Source organism: Arachis ipaensis, chromosome B9, assembly GCF_059453495.1.
Source record: "Arachis ipaensis isolate K30076 ecotype BB chromosome B9, ASM5945349v1, whole genome shotgun sequence".
Classification (NCBI taxonomy): Eukaryota; Viridiplantae; Streptophyta; class Magnoliopsida; order Fabales; family Fabaceae; genus Arachis; species Arachis ipaensis.
The window spans coordinates 83,011,397-83,030,613 of record NC_142444.1 but is presented as its reverse complement, the minus strand read 5'-3'; the positions used below and the strand labels follow the sequence as shown (position 1 = coordinate 83,030,613).

At 36.9% G+C, this 19,217-nt stretch overlaps 1 protein-coding gene across 1 annotated transcript; it reads right to left on the bottom strand.

Moving 5' to 3' along the window:
- Window positions 1-13,564: 13,564 nt before the first annotated feature.
- Window positions 13,565-14,447, bottom strand: LOC107617110 (pro-hevein-like). Its single transcript, XM_016318904.3, has 2 exons — window positions 14,268-14,447; window positions 13,565-13,744 (listed from the first exon to the last, which is right to left on the bottom strand). The coding sequence occupies exons 1-2, from the start codon at window positions 14,445-14,447 to the stop codon at window positions 13,565-13,567; spliced, it is 360 nt and encodes a 119-aa protein (XP_016174390.2).
- Window positions 14,448-19,217: the final 4,770 nt, after the last annotated feature.

Genomic DNA, 19,217 nt, shown 5'->3' with positions numbered 1-19,217 from the left:
AGTTTTTATGGATGATTTTAGTGTATATGGCGATTCCTTTAGCCTTTGCTTAGATGGATTATCTAGAGTATTAGATAGATGTGTCAGTACAAACCTTGTATTAAATTTTTAAAAAATGTCACTTTATGGTAAAACAAGGTATTGTACTAGGACATGTTGTGTCTAATACTGGCATTTCTGTAGATCCAGCAAAGGTGGATGTTATTTCTAGTTTGCCTTACCCCTCTTTTGTGAGGGAAGTCCGTTCGTTCCTTGGCCATGCAGGTTTTTACAGGAGATTCATTAAGGACTTCAGTAAGGTAGCACTTCCCTTATCCAGACTACTGCAAAAGGATATTGAGTTCGAGTTCAGTGAGGATTGCAAACAAACGTTTGATAAGCTGAAGACCGCCCTGACTCAAGCTCCAATTGTGAGAGGAGCAGATTGGAGCCAGCTATTTGAAATAATGTGCGACGCCTCTAACCATGCAGTAGGAGCAGCACTGGCTCAGCGTGAAGGTAAGGACCCCTTTGTTATTGCTTATGCGTCTAAAACTTTAGATGCCGCTCAGTCCAATTACACTACTACTGAGAAAGAGCTTCTTGCTATTATTTTTGCTCTGGATAAATTTCGAACCTATTTACTTGGTACGAAGGTAGTAGTGTACTCAGACCACGCAGCTCTAAAGTATCTATTAGCTAAAAAGGAGTCCAAACCAAGGCTTATACGTTGGATACTGCTATTACAAGAATTTGATTTAGAAATTAAGGATAGGAGTGGTAACCAGAATTTAGTGGCAGACCATTTGAGTCACCTTGAGCACATTACAGATGACCCCACTCCTATAGCTGATAATTTCCCATTTGATAACCTGCAAGCAGTATCTGAGGTAGTCCCTTGGTATACACCTGTAGCTAATTATCTAGTTAGCCGCACCTTTCCTCCAAACTTTTCTAAGCATCAAAGAGACAAGATGAAAAGCGAGTCTAAATATTATATATGGGATGACCCATATTTATGGAGATGTGGCCCTGACCAGGTAATTAGATGGTGTGTGCCTCAATCAGAATTCCAGTCCATCTTAGAGGCCTGTCACTCATCTGAGAGTGGAGGATATTTTGGCCCTCAAAGAACAGCTACAAAATTCTTAGACTGTGGATTTTGGTGGCCTACACTTTTTAGAGACGCTTATAAATTTGTAGATCTTGTTTTCCATGCCAAAAATTTGGTAATATATCCAAGAGGGATGAGATACCTGATGAGTGGATAATTTATACGTTTTTTGGCATTGTTTTTAGGTAGTTTTTAATATGTTTTAGTCACTTTTTATTATATTTTTATTAGTTTTTAAATAAAAATCACATTTCTAGACTTTACTATGAGTTTGTGTGTTTTTCTGTGATTTCAGGTAATTTCTAGCTGAAATTGAGGGAGTTGAGCAAAAATTTGATTCAGGCTGAAAAAGGACTGCTGATGCTGTTGGATTCTGACCTTCCTGCACTCGGAATGGATTTTTTGGAGCTACAGAATTCCAATTGTCGCGCTCTCAATTGCGTTGGAAAGTAGACATCTAGGGCTTTCCAGCAATATATAATAGTTCATACTTTACTCAAGGATAGACGATGTAAACTGGCGTTCAACGCTAGTTCCATGTTGCATTCTGGCGTTAAACGCCAGAAACAGGTTACAAGTTGGAGTTAAACGCCAGAAACAGGTTACAACCTGGCGTTTAACTCTAGAAACAGCCTAGGCACGTGTAAAGCTCAAGTCTCAGAAGTGGGCCCCAGAAGTGGATTTCTGCACTATTTATCTTAGTTTACTCATTTTCTGTAAACCTAGGTTACTAGTTTAGTATTTAAACAACTTTTAGAGATTTATTTTGCACCTCATGACATTTTTTGATCTGAACTTTGTACTCTTTGACGGCTTGAGTCTCTAAACTCCATTGTTGGGGATGAGGAGCTCTGCTATGTCTCGATGAATTAATGCAATTATTTCTGTTTTCTATCAAACACGCTTGTTTCTATCTAAGATGTTCATTCGCACTTCAATATGATGAATGTGATGATCTGTGACACTCATCACCATTCTCAATCCATGAACGCATGCCTGACAACCACTCCCGTTCTACCTTCGATTGAATGAGTATCTCTTGGATTCCTTAATCAGAATCTTTGTGGTATAAGCTAGAATCCATTAGCAGCACTCTTGAGAATCCAGAAAGTCTAAACCTTGTCTGTGGTATTCTGAGTAGGATTCAGGGATTGAATGACTGTGATGAGCTTCAAACTCACAAGGGTTGGGCGTAGTGACAGACGCAAAAGGATCAATGGATCCTATTCCAGCATGAGTGAGAACCGACAGATGATTAGCCGTGCGGTGACAGCGCACCTGGACCATTTTCACTGAGAGGACGAATGATAGCCATTGACAACGGTGATCCACCAACACACTGCTTGCCATAGGAGGAACCTTGCGTGCGTGAAGAAGAAGACAGGAGGAAAGCAGACATTCATAAGACCAAGCATCTCCAAAACTCCAACATATTCTCCATTACTACATAACAAGTATTTATTTCATGGTCTTTTATTTTTTGCAATTCAAACTGATAATCATAATTGATATCCTGACTAAGAATTACAAGATAACCATAGATTGCTTCAAGCCAACAATCTCCGTGGGATTCGACTCTTACTCACGTAAGGTATTACATGGACGACCCAGTGCACTTGCTGGTTAGTTGTGCGGAGTTGTGAAAAGTGTGAATCACAATTTCGTGCACCAATGCCTCAACAAATTGTGCTTTTCTGTAAAATTTTTTATGTTTGGGGCATAGACTTCATGGGTCCATTCCCAAATTCTAATGGTTATTTTTATATATTGTTAGCTGTGGATTACGTTTCCAAATGGGCGGAAGCAATTCCTACCCACACTGATGATGCTAACACTATTGTTTTCTTTGTGAGAAACCACATTATTTGTCGCTTTGGATCACCATGAGCAATCGTGAGCGATCAAGGCACCCATTTTTGTAACAGGAGACTAACAGGATTAATGAAGAAGAATGGGATAATTCATAAGGTTGCAACAGCCTACTATCCTCAAACTAATGGACAAGCCGAGGTGTCAAACAGAGAGATAAAGCGTATCTTGTAGAAGATAATCAAACCTCATAGAAGAGACTGGAGCACCAGGCTACAAGATGCACTCTGGGCATACAGAACAGCATACAAAACACCCATTGGGATGAGTCCTTTCCAGTTACTTTATGGAAAAGCTTGTCATCTCCCTGTTGAAGTAGAGCACAAAGCCTTTTGGGCAGTAAAGGAGTGCAACATGGGAATTGAAAAAGCCGGAGCTGAAAGGAAGTTGCAACTGCAAGAACTGGAAAGCCTTCGCCTAGAAGCTTTTGAGAACTCAAGACTATACAAGGAGAAGATGAAGGCTGTACATGATTAGCACATCAAGAGAAAAGAGTTCCAACCTGGGGATTTAGTCCTCCTTTACAAATCTCGACTGAGGCTCATGCCAAGCAACTTGAGACAAGTTGGGATGGTCCATACAGAGTAGAGAAGGCCGAACCATACGGAGTTTATCACCTAAGCCATCCTTCAAGCTCTGAGCTTATCAAAGTTAATGGACATCGTTTAAAGCTGTACCATGGCGAGAAGCTGAAGAAAAACAAGAAGCTCGAGATCTTCCTCTTGGAAGATCCCCACTAGCCGAAGCCTGAGCTAGTGGAGCGTCCAACTTACGGATGTTAAAGCAAAGTGCTAGGTGGGAGACAACCCACCATGGTATGATCGTTCTTTTCTTTATTCTTAGTTTTCCCTATTCAATAACTCTTCTCTTTATTAGTGCATTTTGTGCATCTGTATTTACATATTTTATTTAAAAAAAATAAAAATTTTCACGCGACGCGACCGCCTCATTGACGCGTCCGCATCGCAGGAGATGGAAGAAAATAATAAAACGAACAGAGAGTCCCGCAAGAGCGTGGCTGGAGGCGTGCCAGTAGCACAAATCGCCCCACGTGACCGCGTCGCCGACGCGTCTGCGTCAAATGGGAACATTGGCCTCCCACGCGACCGCTTCACTCACGCGGCCGCGTGCCTTGGAATTCAACGTAAAAATGGTGCACAACCGAAAGTTGTGCTAGAGTGGTGCTGGATTGGTGCTGAATGCACAATTCTTCCCACGCGGCCACGTGACCGACGCGACCGCGTCATATCCTTCTAATGGCCACTCACGTGATCGCATGCCCCACGTGAACGCGTCACCCCAGATTTGGCAAAAATAAAATTTCGAACTGAGAGTTGTGCGAGCGCGAGGCTGCCATCGCGCCAGTAGCATGAAACGGGTCACGCGACCGCGTGACCGACGCTACTGCGTCAATTATTATAAGCGCAATTTACGCGACCGTGTGCCCTACGCGGCCGCGTCCCCTGCGCCGCACAGCTTCTCTGATTTGCCAATTATCTTATCTTTTTTTTCCCCAAATCCTATTTTCTCTTTTCCCTCCTTATTTCTTCTTTCTCCCTTCTTCCTTCTTTCTCCCTTTCTACTCTCTCTCCCTCTCTCATTCCCATTAACAAGGTTTTCTTTTCTTCTTTCTCCCCCTTACTTTTCTATTATTCTTCTTATTTTCAGATGTCACCTTCTTTTCTTTTCTTTTTACTTTCATTATCCATATTTTCTTTTTTCTTTCTTTTTCCTTTTTACTTGGTGTTGGAAATTTAATTGAGTCATTATTTCTCATTATATGCTTGTGGATCGTTGTAAAATTGTTTGGCAATTATATATTACCTTTTTAAAGGGTTGCTTGCATGTTTACTTTAATACTTTCTATACCTTATTTACCATGCGTGCTATGTGTTTGTGAAAAGGCCAATATAGCATTATGCATTTTTCTACATTATTTTATTCTACTATTAAATGGTTGTTTTTCACAAAACCCCTTTTATATTTTATTCATTGAAAATAATTGTCAATACAAATGTGATGGTTTGTTACAAGTGATGCTTGACCTATGCTACTCATGCCTTTGCCAGCATGCCAAGAAACATCTTGCATCTAATTACCCAAACATGCACTTGCTTTATTCCCTTTGATGAACTTTTCACATGTAGTCATGACCATGTGTTTACTTCATTCATCTTTAATGTGCATTGATTGCCACCCATACCATCATATTCATTGCTTTATCCCTTGACAATTTGACATACTTCCTCTTTTCTCCCTTTCAGGATGGCCACCAAGAAAGGAAAAGAGAAAGCTACTCCCAAACCACCAGTAAGAAGAGGAACAAAAAGAGCATTAGTGGCAGAGCCCTCTTCAACTGCGGTTAAACCCTCAACAAAAAGAACTAATAGGATTATAAAGGTTGATGATAAATAAATAGCCTTCCCAACAAAGGACACTGCGCGATTTCCCAATCGCTACTGTGAGCAGATGTTCTCCATCCTGCAGAAAGGAGTTACAACAACGAATACCTTCTTCTCCTCCCAAACCATATTGCTACCTTTGTTGAGCCGCAAATTGCACAAAGACAATGGGGTTTCCTACAGAGACAGCCGAGGCAGGTCAATCTTTCTTGGGTAATCGAGTTCTACTCCAACTTTCACCTGCCAACCCTGCAGTCTGTCTTTGTCCGTCAGAAGCAAGTCCCCATTACAGAAGAGGCCATTCAAAGAGCTCTAGGTCTTCCCCCTATTCCAGAAGGATTGGACGCCTTTCAAGAAGCCGCACTTAAGCGCCAGATGTACCAATTTGACTGGGATGCCGTTCTCAGAGTTATCGTACTACCTGGCAGCCGTTGGATCTACGGATACCATCGTACCCGTCCTAAGGGAATATTGGCTTCAGTACTTACCTTGGAGGCTCACGTATGGGCACAGATCATGTCCCATTACGTCTTTCCGAGCACTCACGAGTCCTCCTTCACTGCGGACATGGCCGTTCTACTATGGTGCATCCTTACAGACCAACCTCTGAACCTACCAAGACACATCCGGAATTCCATAGGACACGTACAAATTGCGGGCAACTTACCTTTTCCCGCCTTGGTCTCAGATCTTGTCTCCGCAGCCGGAGTCTCCTACAGAGCTGGGGACACCAAAGCCATGCTCCCACGGGATGATCAGTATGTCCCTAACGGGAAATACATCAGACCTCCACCAGCCGCCACAAGCCATCCTACTGAACCGGTTGAAGATATTCCTTCTTCAACACCACAAGCACCTACAACAGACCAACTGCTCCATCAGATACTCGAAAGGTTGGATCGGCAGGAACACAAAGCTAAGATGAGAGAGCGCCGTAACAAGCGCCGATTCACATACCTCAAGGAGTTGATTATGGGAAAATTCAAGGACTCAGACACCCCGGATTCCACTTCCTTTACCAGCACAAGAAGCCATGATGGCCCCGACTGTGGAGATACTGCTACCAGCCCACCTTTGTTTTTGACAGATGGCACCGAGGACGGTGCAAAGCCTTAAGTGTGGGGAGGTCAGTCAGTAACTTACTTTCGGAGGTAATTTTTCTTCCCTAAACACCAATAAATTAGGATATTTAGTTAGTTTTTCTTTTGTAGAATAGGATAAATTGCATAGTAATAGATTAGTTGAATGCATGTTCTACTTGATTGAAAAGACAATAAGTTTCTTCTAAGACTCTATTTTTGGAACAAAATTTTACTAATTTTAATTAAAACTTTTATGTTAAATTTGCTTGAAGTTGTATTTGGAACATGATTTTTGAGCTAAAGAACACACAACCTGTGAGATTTGAGCCTTTATGCATGGTTACACTATTTAACCATAATTATTTTATTCTTGTGTGTTTACTTCTCTATGATTGTAATCTATATTTTGTTCCATCCTATATGTCCAATGTTTATTATATTTGTATGCTTGCATATGATTGAGGTCATTATTTGTTTAAACTCACTTATCCAAATTAAACCTACCCTTTCAATTACCTTTATTAGCCACTTTGAGCCTTTAAATCCCATTTGTTCTATATTTTACCACATTACTAGCCTTAAGCAAAAAAACAATTATATATCCCAAACTGAATCTTTGGTTAGCTTAAGATAGAATTGTGTATGCTAATTAAGTATGGGAAATTGTGGGAACAAAAGATAATAAGGGAATGTGTCATGATAATATAATGGGAATTTGGACACCTACTCATGTGAAACTATAAGAATTAAAAATCTATGTGCATTGATAAGCTATGTTTAATTTTATGTTTATGTTAAAAAAAAACCAAAAATATTCAATAAATAAATAAGGGGACAAAATTACCCCAATGCTAAGTTAAGAATTCAAAGATCAATGCATGTATGATAAAATTAAAATAAAAAGTTGATACACGAGTATGGAATGTAAATGGGAAATTCTGGGTAGCTAGGTATAAATTCTAAAGTTATATAGAATATATATAGGTTATGTTAAAGCTTGGGTTAATTAAAGATTCAGTTTATAAGCTCAGTTAGCCATATATGTATCCTTACCATTACCTTGGCCCCATTACAACTTTGAGAAGACCTCATGATGTTTGCATTGGTATATTAAATATTTTAAAATTACCCATTTTTAACTTTTCACCTTTAAAATTTACTTTTTACCACCCGTAACTTTTAATATTTCTACTTTAACCACCCTAACTTTTGGAAATTACCAAAATAACCCCTCAAACACCAAAATAATTACAACTTGCCCTTTTTAAGATCTAAAAGGTGTTCAATGTTCTTCATCACACTCAAAGTGTTCTTCGTGTTCTTCATAAATTTTTCAGATTCTTTCTCTATTTTTACCCGTTTTTCAATCTTTTCAGCAACCAATTTTTACCATAATTCAAAATAAAATTGCAGCCAACAAAGCCCCTTATTTCCGACTGGACTTCAACACCAATTCAACCCCAATTTGAGTCCTAGGGTTCGAAACTCTAGCAGCTACAAGAACATGCATTCATAGCTTGAATGTCATCAAATTTCATCAAATTTTCACCAAAATTTCAACAAGAATCACTCATATAAACAATAAATTTCAAGCATAACCAAACCATATCATAATCACACAACTCAAACATAATTAATCAAGATTAATTTTACCAAACCCTACCTTGATTTGCTGCCTCAAATCCGGTTACTCTTTGAAGTGTTCTTAAAGTACTTTTTCCTCCTAAAACACATCAAGAACAACTTTGAATCCATAAAACCTCAACTAACCAAACCTTAATCAACATGTTAGGAAGGGATTCCTCACTTTAAACGTGCTGGGAATTAAAGATTCTTGGCTCACAAGTCAAGCTAAGCAAGAGATCTAAGGAAGAACATCAAGAAAACACATGTTTTCAGCATACTTCCTTGAAAACAAAATTCAAAGGGGAAAGGGACAGCCATCTAACCTTATTTATAGCCTTGATAAGTTACATGGTTATGTAGAGGAAGAAGAGAGGATCAATTTGGTGAAATCAGAGTTTTGATTTTAGTTTTAGTTCAGAAGAAATCAAGCTTTGAAGATTTAACTGTCATGAAAGTTTCTCTCTTTTCTCTCGTGTAATTTTTGGCCAAAATGAAGAAATGAGATAGCCTTGGAGGTCTTGGGGTTGTAAGGGGAGTTGTGATTGGTTGTCTTGGAGGTGGATTTAAGTAATATTAAAATATCTCAGGTGTATAACTACTAAAACTAGATGTATCGGAACACTTGTAAAAATATCTCAAAAAATTCTTTCCTGAGCTACTAGAATAAATGACACTAGTAACATATTTAATATCAGAATATAACATGTATGATGAAGCATTAGCATTGCTAAAGTCATCAAAGAGTGCTGGTGCTAAGCTGCACCAGTAAAGTTTGAACCTGGTTAAATCGATTTCCTATTTTTAACTAAAACAGACCAGGTAACCTTATAATATCATTCAAGCATCTTCTAATACTAATATAATGATAGTATTATACTATTATCTCTCTTCTCTCATGAATCGTGTCCGGTTTGTCAAACAGATACTATTTACGAAAACTAGTATCAAAATTCCTAACCGATACGGTTCAAAAGCTAGGTTCTTCGCGACTGTGTTGTCGAACTTGCCCCAAAAGAGGTTCTAGCTTAAAAATGACATAATGCCACAAGGGTTGATGGATTGAGCAACTTCAGTGAGGTGATTTGCCTAGTCAAGCGAATATTGAAAGGTTTTGGTGAAATTTAACGAGCAGAAAGTAAATCCACAATGAAAATAGAACAACAAAATGTAGGGTACTAGAAATGTAAATGCTGAAAAGTAAAGGACAGAAACTTAAATGGCATGAAATGTAAGGAACTGGAATTTAGAGAGAAGAAATTAAAAGCAGGAATGTAAATGACAACGGAAAGTAAATTGCATGAAATGTAAAGGGCTTTGGGTGCTGGGAATTAAAGGAAGCAATAAATTCAAGGCAATTAAATGAACCTCAAGCAAATCAAAGTGAAGAATAACAAAGAGAAAGATTCATTAGGGATTGGAGATATCATAATCCATCATGAATCAATGGGTCTCAACTTCATTCTCAATCATATGAAGTAGATCTATGGCGGATTGAAATTAATTGAGTCCCAATTCCTTGCAACTCAATTTCTCTAATCACAATCAATTTGCTAATTCCTTGATCTAATTGTCATGAGAAGAGGTTAAGTGCATATCTCTTATCCATGAGCCACACAAACTCTCAAGATCTCAATTCCTCTCGAATAGTGATGATCAAGAGAGTTGTCAGAGATAGAGCTTCAATCTAATTTTCATGATTCTCCTTCTGAGGCTCACATAGAAATTCAGGGATCTAAAACCCCCTTCGGGTGTGAATCGATCAAAATGAAAATAGACGTTATCTCTTAGCTACAATAAGCGGATTGAGAAGAAGAAGAATTTCATTTAATCATGTGAATTACAATAGAGCTCCTCCCCCTAATGATGTGGGGTTTAGTTCATCATTGCTCAACAAAATCAAAAGGAAAAGAAAAGTACATGAAAGTAAAAGAAAGTACAAAGAAAATGATTCAGGGTTTCCCAATTAGGGTCCCTGCTTCCCAGCCTTCTTTCTAACTTCAAAATCTATCCTATTTATACACTTTCCAAATCAATCTTCAAGTCTTCAGATGTGGGCTTTGGCCTTAGTTGAAGCAAGTTAGGAGTGGCTCTTTCTGACGTTGACATAGGCGTTAGCTCACTAACGTTCATAAGTTTGCATGGGTGCCATTGAAACTGGAATTGGAATTGGAATTGGCATTGGCATTAGTCACGAACGTTAGTGCACTAACGGTGGCACTAACATTGCATGCATAAGCCCCTTTGGGCATTGCCACTGGTGTTGGTCACCAATGTTGGTGCACCAACGTTCTTCCTTGTGCGTACGCATCATGCCATGTGCGTGCGCACACTTGCAAATTTTCCCTTTGTGCGTGTGCACAATGCCTCATGCGTACGCACACTAGCAATTTTTTCAGCTCCAACTTGAAGATTTGTCGAAGACATTACTGTGCTAACTTTAAGTAACGTTAGCACACTAACATTGGCATCATATCTTGCTAGTAACGTTGGCACCATATATTGCTAGTAACGTGGGTAAGCCATCTTTGGGCCACCAACGTTGCTTCTTATGCTTGGCACGTTAGTGGGCAATGTTAGTGAGCCAACTTAGGCCACTAACATTGCTCACTCTCTTCCTTAGCAACGTTGATAGGCAACATTGGTGAGCCATCTTTGGCAACCAATGTTGCTTCTTATGCTTGGCACGTTAGTGGGCAACGTTAGTGAGCCAACTTAGGCCACTAACGTTGCTCACTATCTTCCTTAACAATGTTGATAGGCAACGTTGGTGAGCCATCTTTGGCCACCAACGTTGCTTCCCCTTCCTAGTGCCAACGTTGATGGGCAACGTTGGTGAGCCAACTTTGGCCACCAACTTTGCCTTCTCTTTCTCTGCTAACATTGATGGGCAACATTGGTTAGCCTACTTTGGCCACCAACATTGCCTCCTCCTTCTTTGCAACGTTAGCTATAGCGTTAGTGCACTAACTTTGGCAACTAACGCTATGGCCTCTGCTTCTTCTCTACCATTCCTTTGCTTCTCCTCACCTATCATCAACCAAGCAAATGCATCAAAACCTTGCCATAATCACAAGATATTGCATCATTCATAGCATCAAGTAAATCTTGCATTAATCTTATGAAAATGCTCATAAATAACAATGTTTAATTGAATAAAGACATGCATACATTTCTCATCCAAATGCTTACTTATTGCCTAAGAAAGTGTATGAAAGCAAGTAAAAACTAATGAAAAAGGCTTGTGAAACTAGCCTAAGATGCCTAGGCATCACCAGACGGGTGTTTAAAAGCTCAACCTAGAGCAAGCGGAATAACCACTACTGCTGCAACTACCCAGGCGTCACAATCACTGACCTGGAGCAAGCGGGACGAACCACAATCCTTGCTACTGCCCAGGATCTCAAACATACATTCATTCAGTCCAAATCAATCATCATTATCATTATCATATACATCATCAATCATCTCTATCAAACACAACATCAACACCATAGCCAATATGGCACAACAATAACCTCAAACTCACTAATCCTTATGCATATCAATCCATCACAATCATCAATAACACAATAATTCAATGCTTATCCTACGGTCAACTAACCTAAGTTCTCACGACATATTATATTTTAGTTACAAGAAACCGAAACCATACATTGGCCGATTCTCTGTTAATCCCGAAACATCGCAATTGACCACCGTTCCACAAAATCCAAGGCTCCAAACCTCTCAAATGAAAATTCAGCTTCCAAGGTTCACTCCCAAGCATTCAATTTCAACAATCCAATCTCCAATTTAACGTACACAATTTTAATCTAATACATACAATTCCATTCATAACCACAAATCAATAACTAAACATTACAAAATCAAAGTATTCACAAGGGATATGAGTTTCTTACCTTACTCACAGATGACATGGGCAAAACCCAGTGATTATCTATCACTAGAGTACTCCTAAACCATTAAAATCACAAAATCTCTCAAATTCTAAAACTCAAATCACGAAACTAAAAAGTGGAGGACTGGACACGAAATCAGAATTTTCTTACTAAATTGTTGGGTGAATTTTGTGGAGAATTTTGAGACAAATGCATGGCCGCTGACGGCTCGTCAATCGGAGCTCCGGATCGAAAGTTATGTGAGTTTGAATAGGAGGTTAGAGTTTGAAGCTTCTTCTTCTCCTCCTCTTTCTGTTCAACGTGTTTTCCCTGATTTGGGAAGGAAGAAGAGCTGTGCTCTTCACTTATATGTTGATTTGGTTGGGCTTTGGGTCCAATACAGGTCCGATTCGCTTGGTTCGGCCGGTTCGACCTAATTTTGGGCCAAATTCTTTAAAGTTAGTGACAAAATTCTTATTTTAATTAACTCTATCTCATTAAACTATGAAATTCTATTTTCTAATTTCTTTGATTAATAATTAATTTATTAAATAATTATTTACTAATTTTACGGATTTTACAGATATATTAGTCATCGTTTTTCCCTCGCTTTTGTCATTATGATTTGTAAGAGGGATAGGAGTTGTAATGAAATGTATGTATATAATATTTGTAAGTTGCTTGTGTAAGAAGTTATATATATATATATGTTTGTAAAGTGAAAAAGAACTTTCGTTTTTTAAAGAAAACAACGATACCGTTTCGAGTTAAAGGTTCATATTTTATTATTAAGTATATAGAAGTCATCGTAATATCTTCGTTATGATCAGAGTGATGCAACCAAAAGCGTAACATTCTGATAGTAAGAATATAACAATTTACCTAAATTTTATCCATTTAAAAAAATCTCATTTTTATTCACTTGTGATATTAGTGAAGGTCTCAATACTTTGTACTTCACTGTACCATCATCTCATATTTTTAGTTCTTGTGTTATTTAATTGCTAATAATAAAAATATTTTTTTTAAAAATTTATCCATCTTTAATCTATTCTCTTAATTTTTTTTACAGAATTTCTTTTCATAAAACTTTACCCGAATCAAAAGCGTATATTTTGAGACAAATAAAAGTATTTTATAGAATATAAAGTCTATTTTTTAGATCCAATCGTTGTAAATCGTTGGATATTCATTGGTTGAAATTTAAGGCTAGTCTTTAATCCTTTCAGAGTTTACCGTTTAATTAGTATGAATCTCGTGCTGATCAAATGCAGGACATGATGCTTAAAGAACCTAGCAACTATACCACTTATATTATACCTCATCACTGTTATTGAACAAAATCTGTTTAAATCCTTTTAGAGAAAAACTCAAAACAACCTCTGACAATTACTTCGAAAGGACAATGAGGTCCCTGTACCAAAAAAAGTTAATATTTTTTTTTGGCACAAGGGCTAATCAGTCCCAAAAAGAAAAAAGATCAGGAGCCAAATTGGATGTTTTTTTTTTTCTTGGGATCCTTGTTGTCCTTTCGAGATAATTGTCAGAGATCGGGTGGAGTATTCACTCAATGTTTTATTGCAGAATAATAATTTCTCCGGGAAAAGGTTGTCCTTAATAGTAGTGATCTCGACAATCGACAAAGTGGTAGTCAACGTTAAGGTGACCCTTCTTGTATCCAACCCCATCGGTGTCGATCTCTCTAAACACATTTACGTCCAAGTTGATGCCTCCATGGCCGCACTTATCCACTATTCTCACTGTTTTTGTATCTCCTGTTGCAGTGTTTGTTACCTGCATAACAATGTTATTAGCAATTATTATATTCTAGTATACGAGTATGTGTGAGTGCGTGGAAATTTAAATGGATGGCATAATATATATGTAAATTTGAAAGTTGGTATTTTCTCCGTACATGCAAATACATAGAGGAATAATGTTATACTTCAATTTCAGGTAGTTAAATACGTCTTGGTTATTAATATTAAAAAAAATGTTATTTGCCTTCATTTTTTTATATAATATTTTCTGTTTTTTCCCGAAAAATGGGTTTCCATATTTTTATTTAAAATATTCAGTTTAGAAAGATAAGAGTACTGCTTAAAAACAAATATTAAAAGAAAATTGATGTGGATTTAGAAAACTTATGTGAAGCTAATGACTCTTAATTTTTGAAGAAATCAATATAATTTGTCTAAGTTAATGTATATTTTATATTATAATACGTATTTTATACGAATAGCGGATTTCGATATCATAATTATATTAAAAAAAGATATGAAATTGTTTAAGTTGGATATATATATTGAAAACATACACAAAGACATTTGCCACAAGAAGGTTTGCCATGAGTGCCAACAGGTCCGCAGAAGGTGGCCCAGCCGTATTTACTGCGCCATGTGAGGGGCATGTTGGCGTACCAAGTAGAGCAGTAGCCCTTTGCAGCCGGCAAGTCCCAACCAATAAGATGAGGGTGGTACATATGGTAGGTTGCCATTACGTTGCGCGTACTTTGTCCGCGCACCACCATTACTGCCACCGCGCACCACAACAATGCAAAAATCAAGTGCCTTTCCATAATTTTTTGATCCATTCTTTGATGTGCCCTATTTTGAAATTTTGTTCTTGTTTTATGTGCTTTGAGTTGAAAATGTTACGTTGTGCTCACGTGCTGCTTCTATTTATAGCCAAAAACACAAAGCAAATTAAAAATACAAGTATGCTAGTAAACTTTAGTTTATAATTTTTAATTTGCCTCTTGGAATATGTGTATGTTAAGTGTGAACGATTCTAACCTTATATATTAAAGTAAACTAGCTATAGGTAGTATTGATCATCACCATGCCCACAAGGTGATATAAAAGCGCAAAAGGCAAAAGAAACTGCAATATAGAAATAATCAAATTGACAATGGACATCTCTTATAATGTGGTAAGTGATAACTTAATGTTACTTTATCATATCATCTTCAATAGCTAGAACAAATTGTTAGTGTTTATATATATATATATATATATATATATATATATATATATATATATCTTCAATTTCACATACATTATTATTATTATTATTATTATTATTATTATTATTATTATTATTATTATTATTATTATTATTATTATTATTATTAGGCGACGTACACTTTTTATCTTCCGGTAATGCTAGGTAAACAAAAAAAAAACAGCGAGAATTTACTTTATTTAGCATTAATTAATTATCGCAACAATTAATGAATGCTAAATAAGGTAAGTTATGGCTGTTTTTGGCTGATTTTCTTTGGTTACCAAACATTTCCGTTATCTAAAACATGAATCATTTAGAAATTAATGACAATGTATGTATAGATTCGATTGTTAGAAGATTATTATAATATAATTTTATTGTGATCTAATCCTAATTACTGATAAATTATTAATGATTTGTATGTAATAATATATTTAATAGTAAAGTATCGTTTTTGTCCCCAACGTTTGGGGTAAATCCTATTTGTGTCTCTAACGTTTAAATCGTCTTATTTGTATCCCTAACGTTTGTAAAAGTGATTCAATGTTATCCTGCCATCAATTACACATCATGAGTGCTTTAGTTTGAGTTTTAAAAATCTCTTCTTGAAGTTAGAATACAAATGTTTGGCATAGAATCGATGATCTACTCCGAAAAATAGCTCATCAAATGTTGAAACTAATTCCTACAATATTTACATAATTCACTTTTCTAGGGACATAATTGAATCTAAACACAAATAGTGGGTATAATATTAAAATCGACCACATTCAAGTGAGACCTAATTGAGAATGATTACATCCAAATGAGAATAATTGAAAAATATGATCTGATTTGTTAGTATAATTGATAGTAGGATAACATTGAATCACTTTTATAAACGTTAAGGATACAAATAGGACGATTTAAATGTTAGGGACACAAATAAGACTTACCCCAAATGTTGGGGATAAAAATGATACTTTACTCTTAAATATATTATTACATATAAATTTTGGATACAAGTATTTGGCTTATTATAATTATTATGATTATAAATTTTGATTACCTAATTAATTAATCATCATATAATATTTTTTATAAATTATAAAAATTACAAGACATCAAAATTTCTTAAAACTCTCTTGATAAATTATAAGGAGAACGGATTACATGTACATATATAATACTATAGAAAAATTGAAGGGGTTAAAAGAAAAAGAAATAGGAGACTATAGTAGTACAAGATTTTCGCTACTTTGTGACATTTTTTTTTCTATTTTGTTGCAATTTAAAATCCAATGAAAATATTTTTGGGAATTTTACAAATCTCCAAAATTTGAAATGTGACAAACTTATTTTTGGCGATTTTATAAAACTTTTAGAATCTTTTTTGGTATCGGTTTAAAACCCCCTAAAATATCATATTCAATTTTAAAAAAAAATGCTACAAACTGAACAACAAACCCGTGTGCTGAATTAGAAAACCATGCCACACAATTCTATCATCATTTAAATTTAAGTTGACACCAATTAAAGCACTAAAATACATAATTAGACAATAGTTATCTGTTTCAAGCAAACCATATTCAAGTGGAAAGATAAAGATAAAAGCTAAGGATTTTACCCACTTGAAGTTTGTATTGGGTGGTAATGGCCTTGGGATAGGTGTTTCCAGTGGTTTTGCAAGCTCTACTCCCTTGTATTCTTCTTTGAATTCTTCCACTTCTTTACAAACTTCTTTGACTTTGTATCCTCTTCGTATTCACTTGGGGAAGATTCTTCAATCTCAAAGAATTCACTTGCGGATGCAAGTTCATTACTAGGAGAGCTTAATTCATGATGATCATTACCAAGGGAACTTGCTTCTTGACCTTTTCCGTCTAGTTCTTCATAAGATATATGCTTCGGGGGTTGCGCACTATCCTCCTTAGCATCAACTGAAAGCTGCTTGGCAGAATTTTCCACAATTCTTAGTTCCCATGGAGGTTCAGCATCTCCTAAATCTTAAACCAATTCTTCTTCTTCGATAATTACGGCTTCCTCCAATTGTTCCAATACAATGTCATGCTCCTCACTGTCCACCGGAGTTTCTAGTGTCTCCTTCATGCTACGTTCTTCATTAAATTCTCCACATGAAGCCATGGGAGTTCCTTGAGTGTCCGAACATCGAAAAGCTAATCGATTGATCGCTTGATCCAATTGGTGAAGGATTGCATGAAATTTATTCACTGTTTCCTTGAGACGTTCCTGTGATTCTCAGGTTGATGGATATGGACATGGTGTATATGGAAGTGGTGGTTCTTGGGGGTAATTGGATTATAATTGGAGTGGGTAAGGGTTAGGGTCATATGGATGTGAATGGTGGTGGTTGGCTTGTGAGTGTGGTGGTTCATAGCTATGTTGAGGAGGTGGGTTATAGGCATATGATGGGGCTTGTTGGTAACCCCAAGGGGGTCTACCATATCTATCATATTGGTACGCACCTTGGAATGGCTCTTGACCATAGTAAACTGGTGGAGGTCGGTTGTCACGAGAAGGTCCACCGTAACTATTGTCTTGGCATGCATTGTAGAATGGTCGTTGTCCATAGTATCTTGGAAGGTGTTGTTCCCGAAAGGGTTGATCAGATCCTCGGGGCTCCTTCCATCTTTGATTGTTTCGACCTTGATGCATGTTCCTGTTATAGCTCCCATTTCTTGCAACAATATTAGAACCAAACTCAAAGCGACGGGGGTGAGAACTCATAGTAACTAATAAAAATTAAAAACAAAAATAAAAAGAAATAAACAAGCAAAATAAAATATTTACAATAACCAATATTAAGGCACACGTTTGCAATTCCCCGGCAACGGCGCCATTTTTTGACGATTAGATTCTTGCTAGTAAAGAAATTCATAAAAATATAATCACGTTGCAAGTATAGTTTCTAAACCAACAGAGAATCCTTTCGTACAAAAGTTTGGTTGTCACTTAAGCGAACACAATCATATTTATAACCGAAGTATTTAAACCTCGGGTCGTCTCTCAAGGAATTGCAGGGAAGTATGATTTATTATTGGTTATGGAAAAAGGTGTATTTTTGGGTTTTTGAAATAAGGAACAAATAATTTAAATGGCAAGAAAAATAAATTAATAATTATAAAAACTCTTGGCAAGGTATAAGAACTGGAAATCCCATCCTAGTTATCCTTATCAGGTGTGATGAGAATTGTTTATCACTCCCACTTAGTTAACCCTTACTAAATAAAGGAAAGTCAAGTGGACCAATCAATTTGATCCTCAAGTCCTAGTCAATTCCTGTGGAAAGACTAGCTTTAGAGCGATCCAAATCAATCAGCGAAAATTCCAATTTTCAATCAATTGCTGAGTTTGATAACTCAAGTGTCACCAATTACTTAACCAGAGCCAAAAGGAGAAAAATATAAATTATTTTGAAAGCATCATAAATAGAATAAAACAATCATAAATCTGAAATACCTCAAATTATATTAAATAGAATATTCAAATCTAACATGAAAAGAATCATAAGCCAATTTGGCAACATAAGTAATTAACAAGTAAAAGCATTAGAGTAACTAAAAGTAGAAAAGAAACATAAAATTAAAGTTGGAAACATTGAACCTAGAATGGAGTAATAACCTTAAAGTAAAAGAAATCCTAATCCTAAATCCTATGAGAGAGGAGAGAGGCTCTCTCTCTCTCTAAAACTACATCTAAAACCTAATAATTGTCTATTCTGAATGTTGTATGAATTGTTGTTATTGATTCCCCCATTCTCTGGCTTCTATTCTGTGTTTCTGGACTTGGATTTGGGCCGAAAAAGGGTCCAGAAATCGCTGGGGGCAACTTCTGCAATTTTCTGCACGTGGCGTCCGTCACGCGTGCGCGAGGGTCATGCGTTCGCGTCATTTGGAGTTTTTCCTTGTCACGCGTACGCGTCAGTCATGCGTACACATCGCTTGCGTTTTTCTCTAGGCACGCGTCCGCGTCGTCCACGCATACGCGTCACTGCCATTTCGCGCTAGGCACGCGTCCGCGTCTTCCACGTGTACGCGTCGCTGCCTTTTTCTTCAAAACTCCATTTTTGTGCTTTCCTTCCATTTTTGTACGTTTCCTTTCTGTCCTCTAAGCTATTCCTGCCCTTTGAAGCCTGAAAATACTTAACTCACAAATCATGGCATCGAATGGTAATAAAGGATAATTAAAATTAATATTTTTAAAGCATAGGAAACATGTTTCGACATATATCATAAAATAAGGAAGAAATAGTAAAACCATG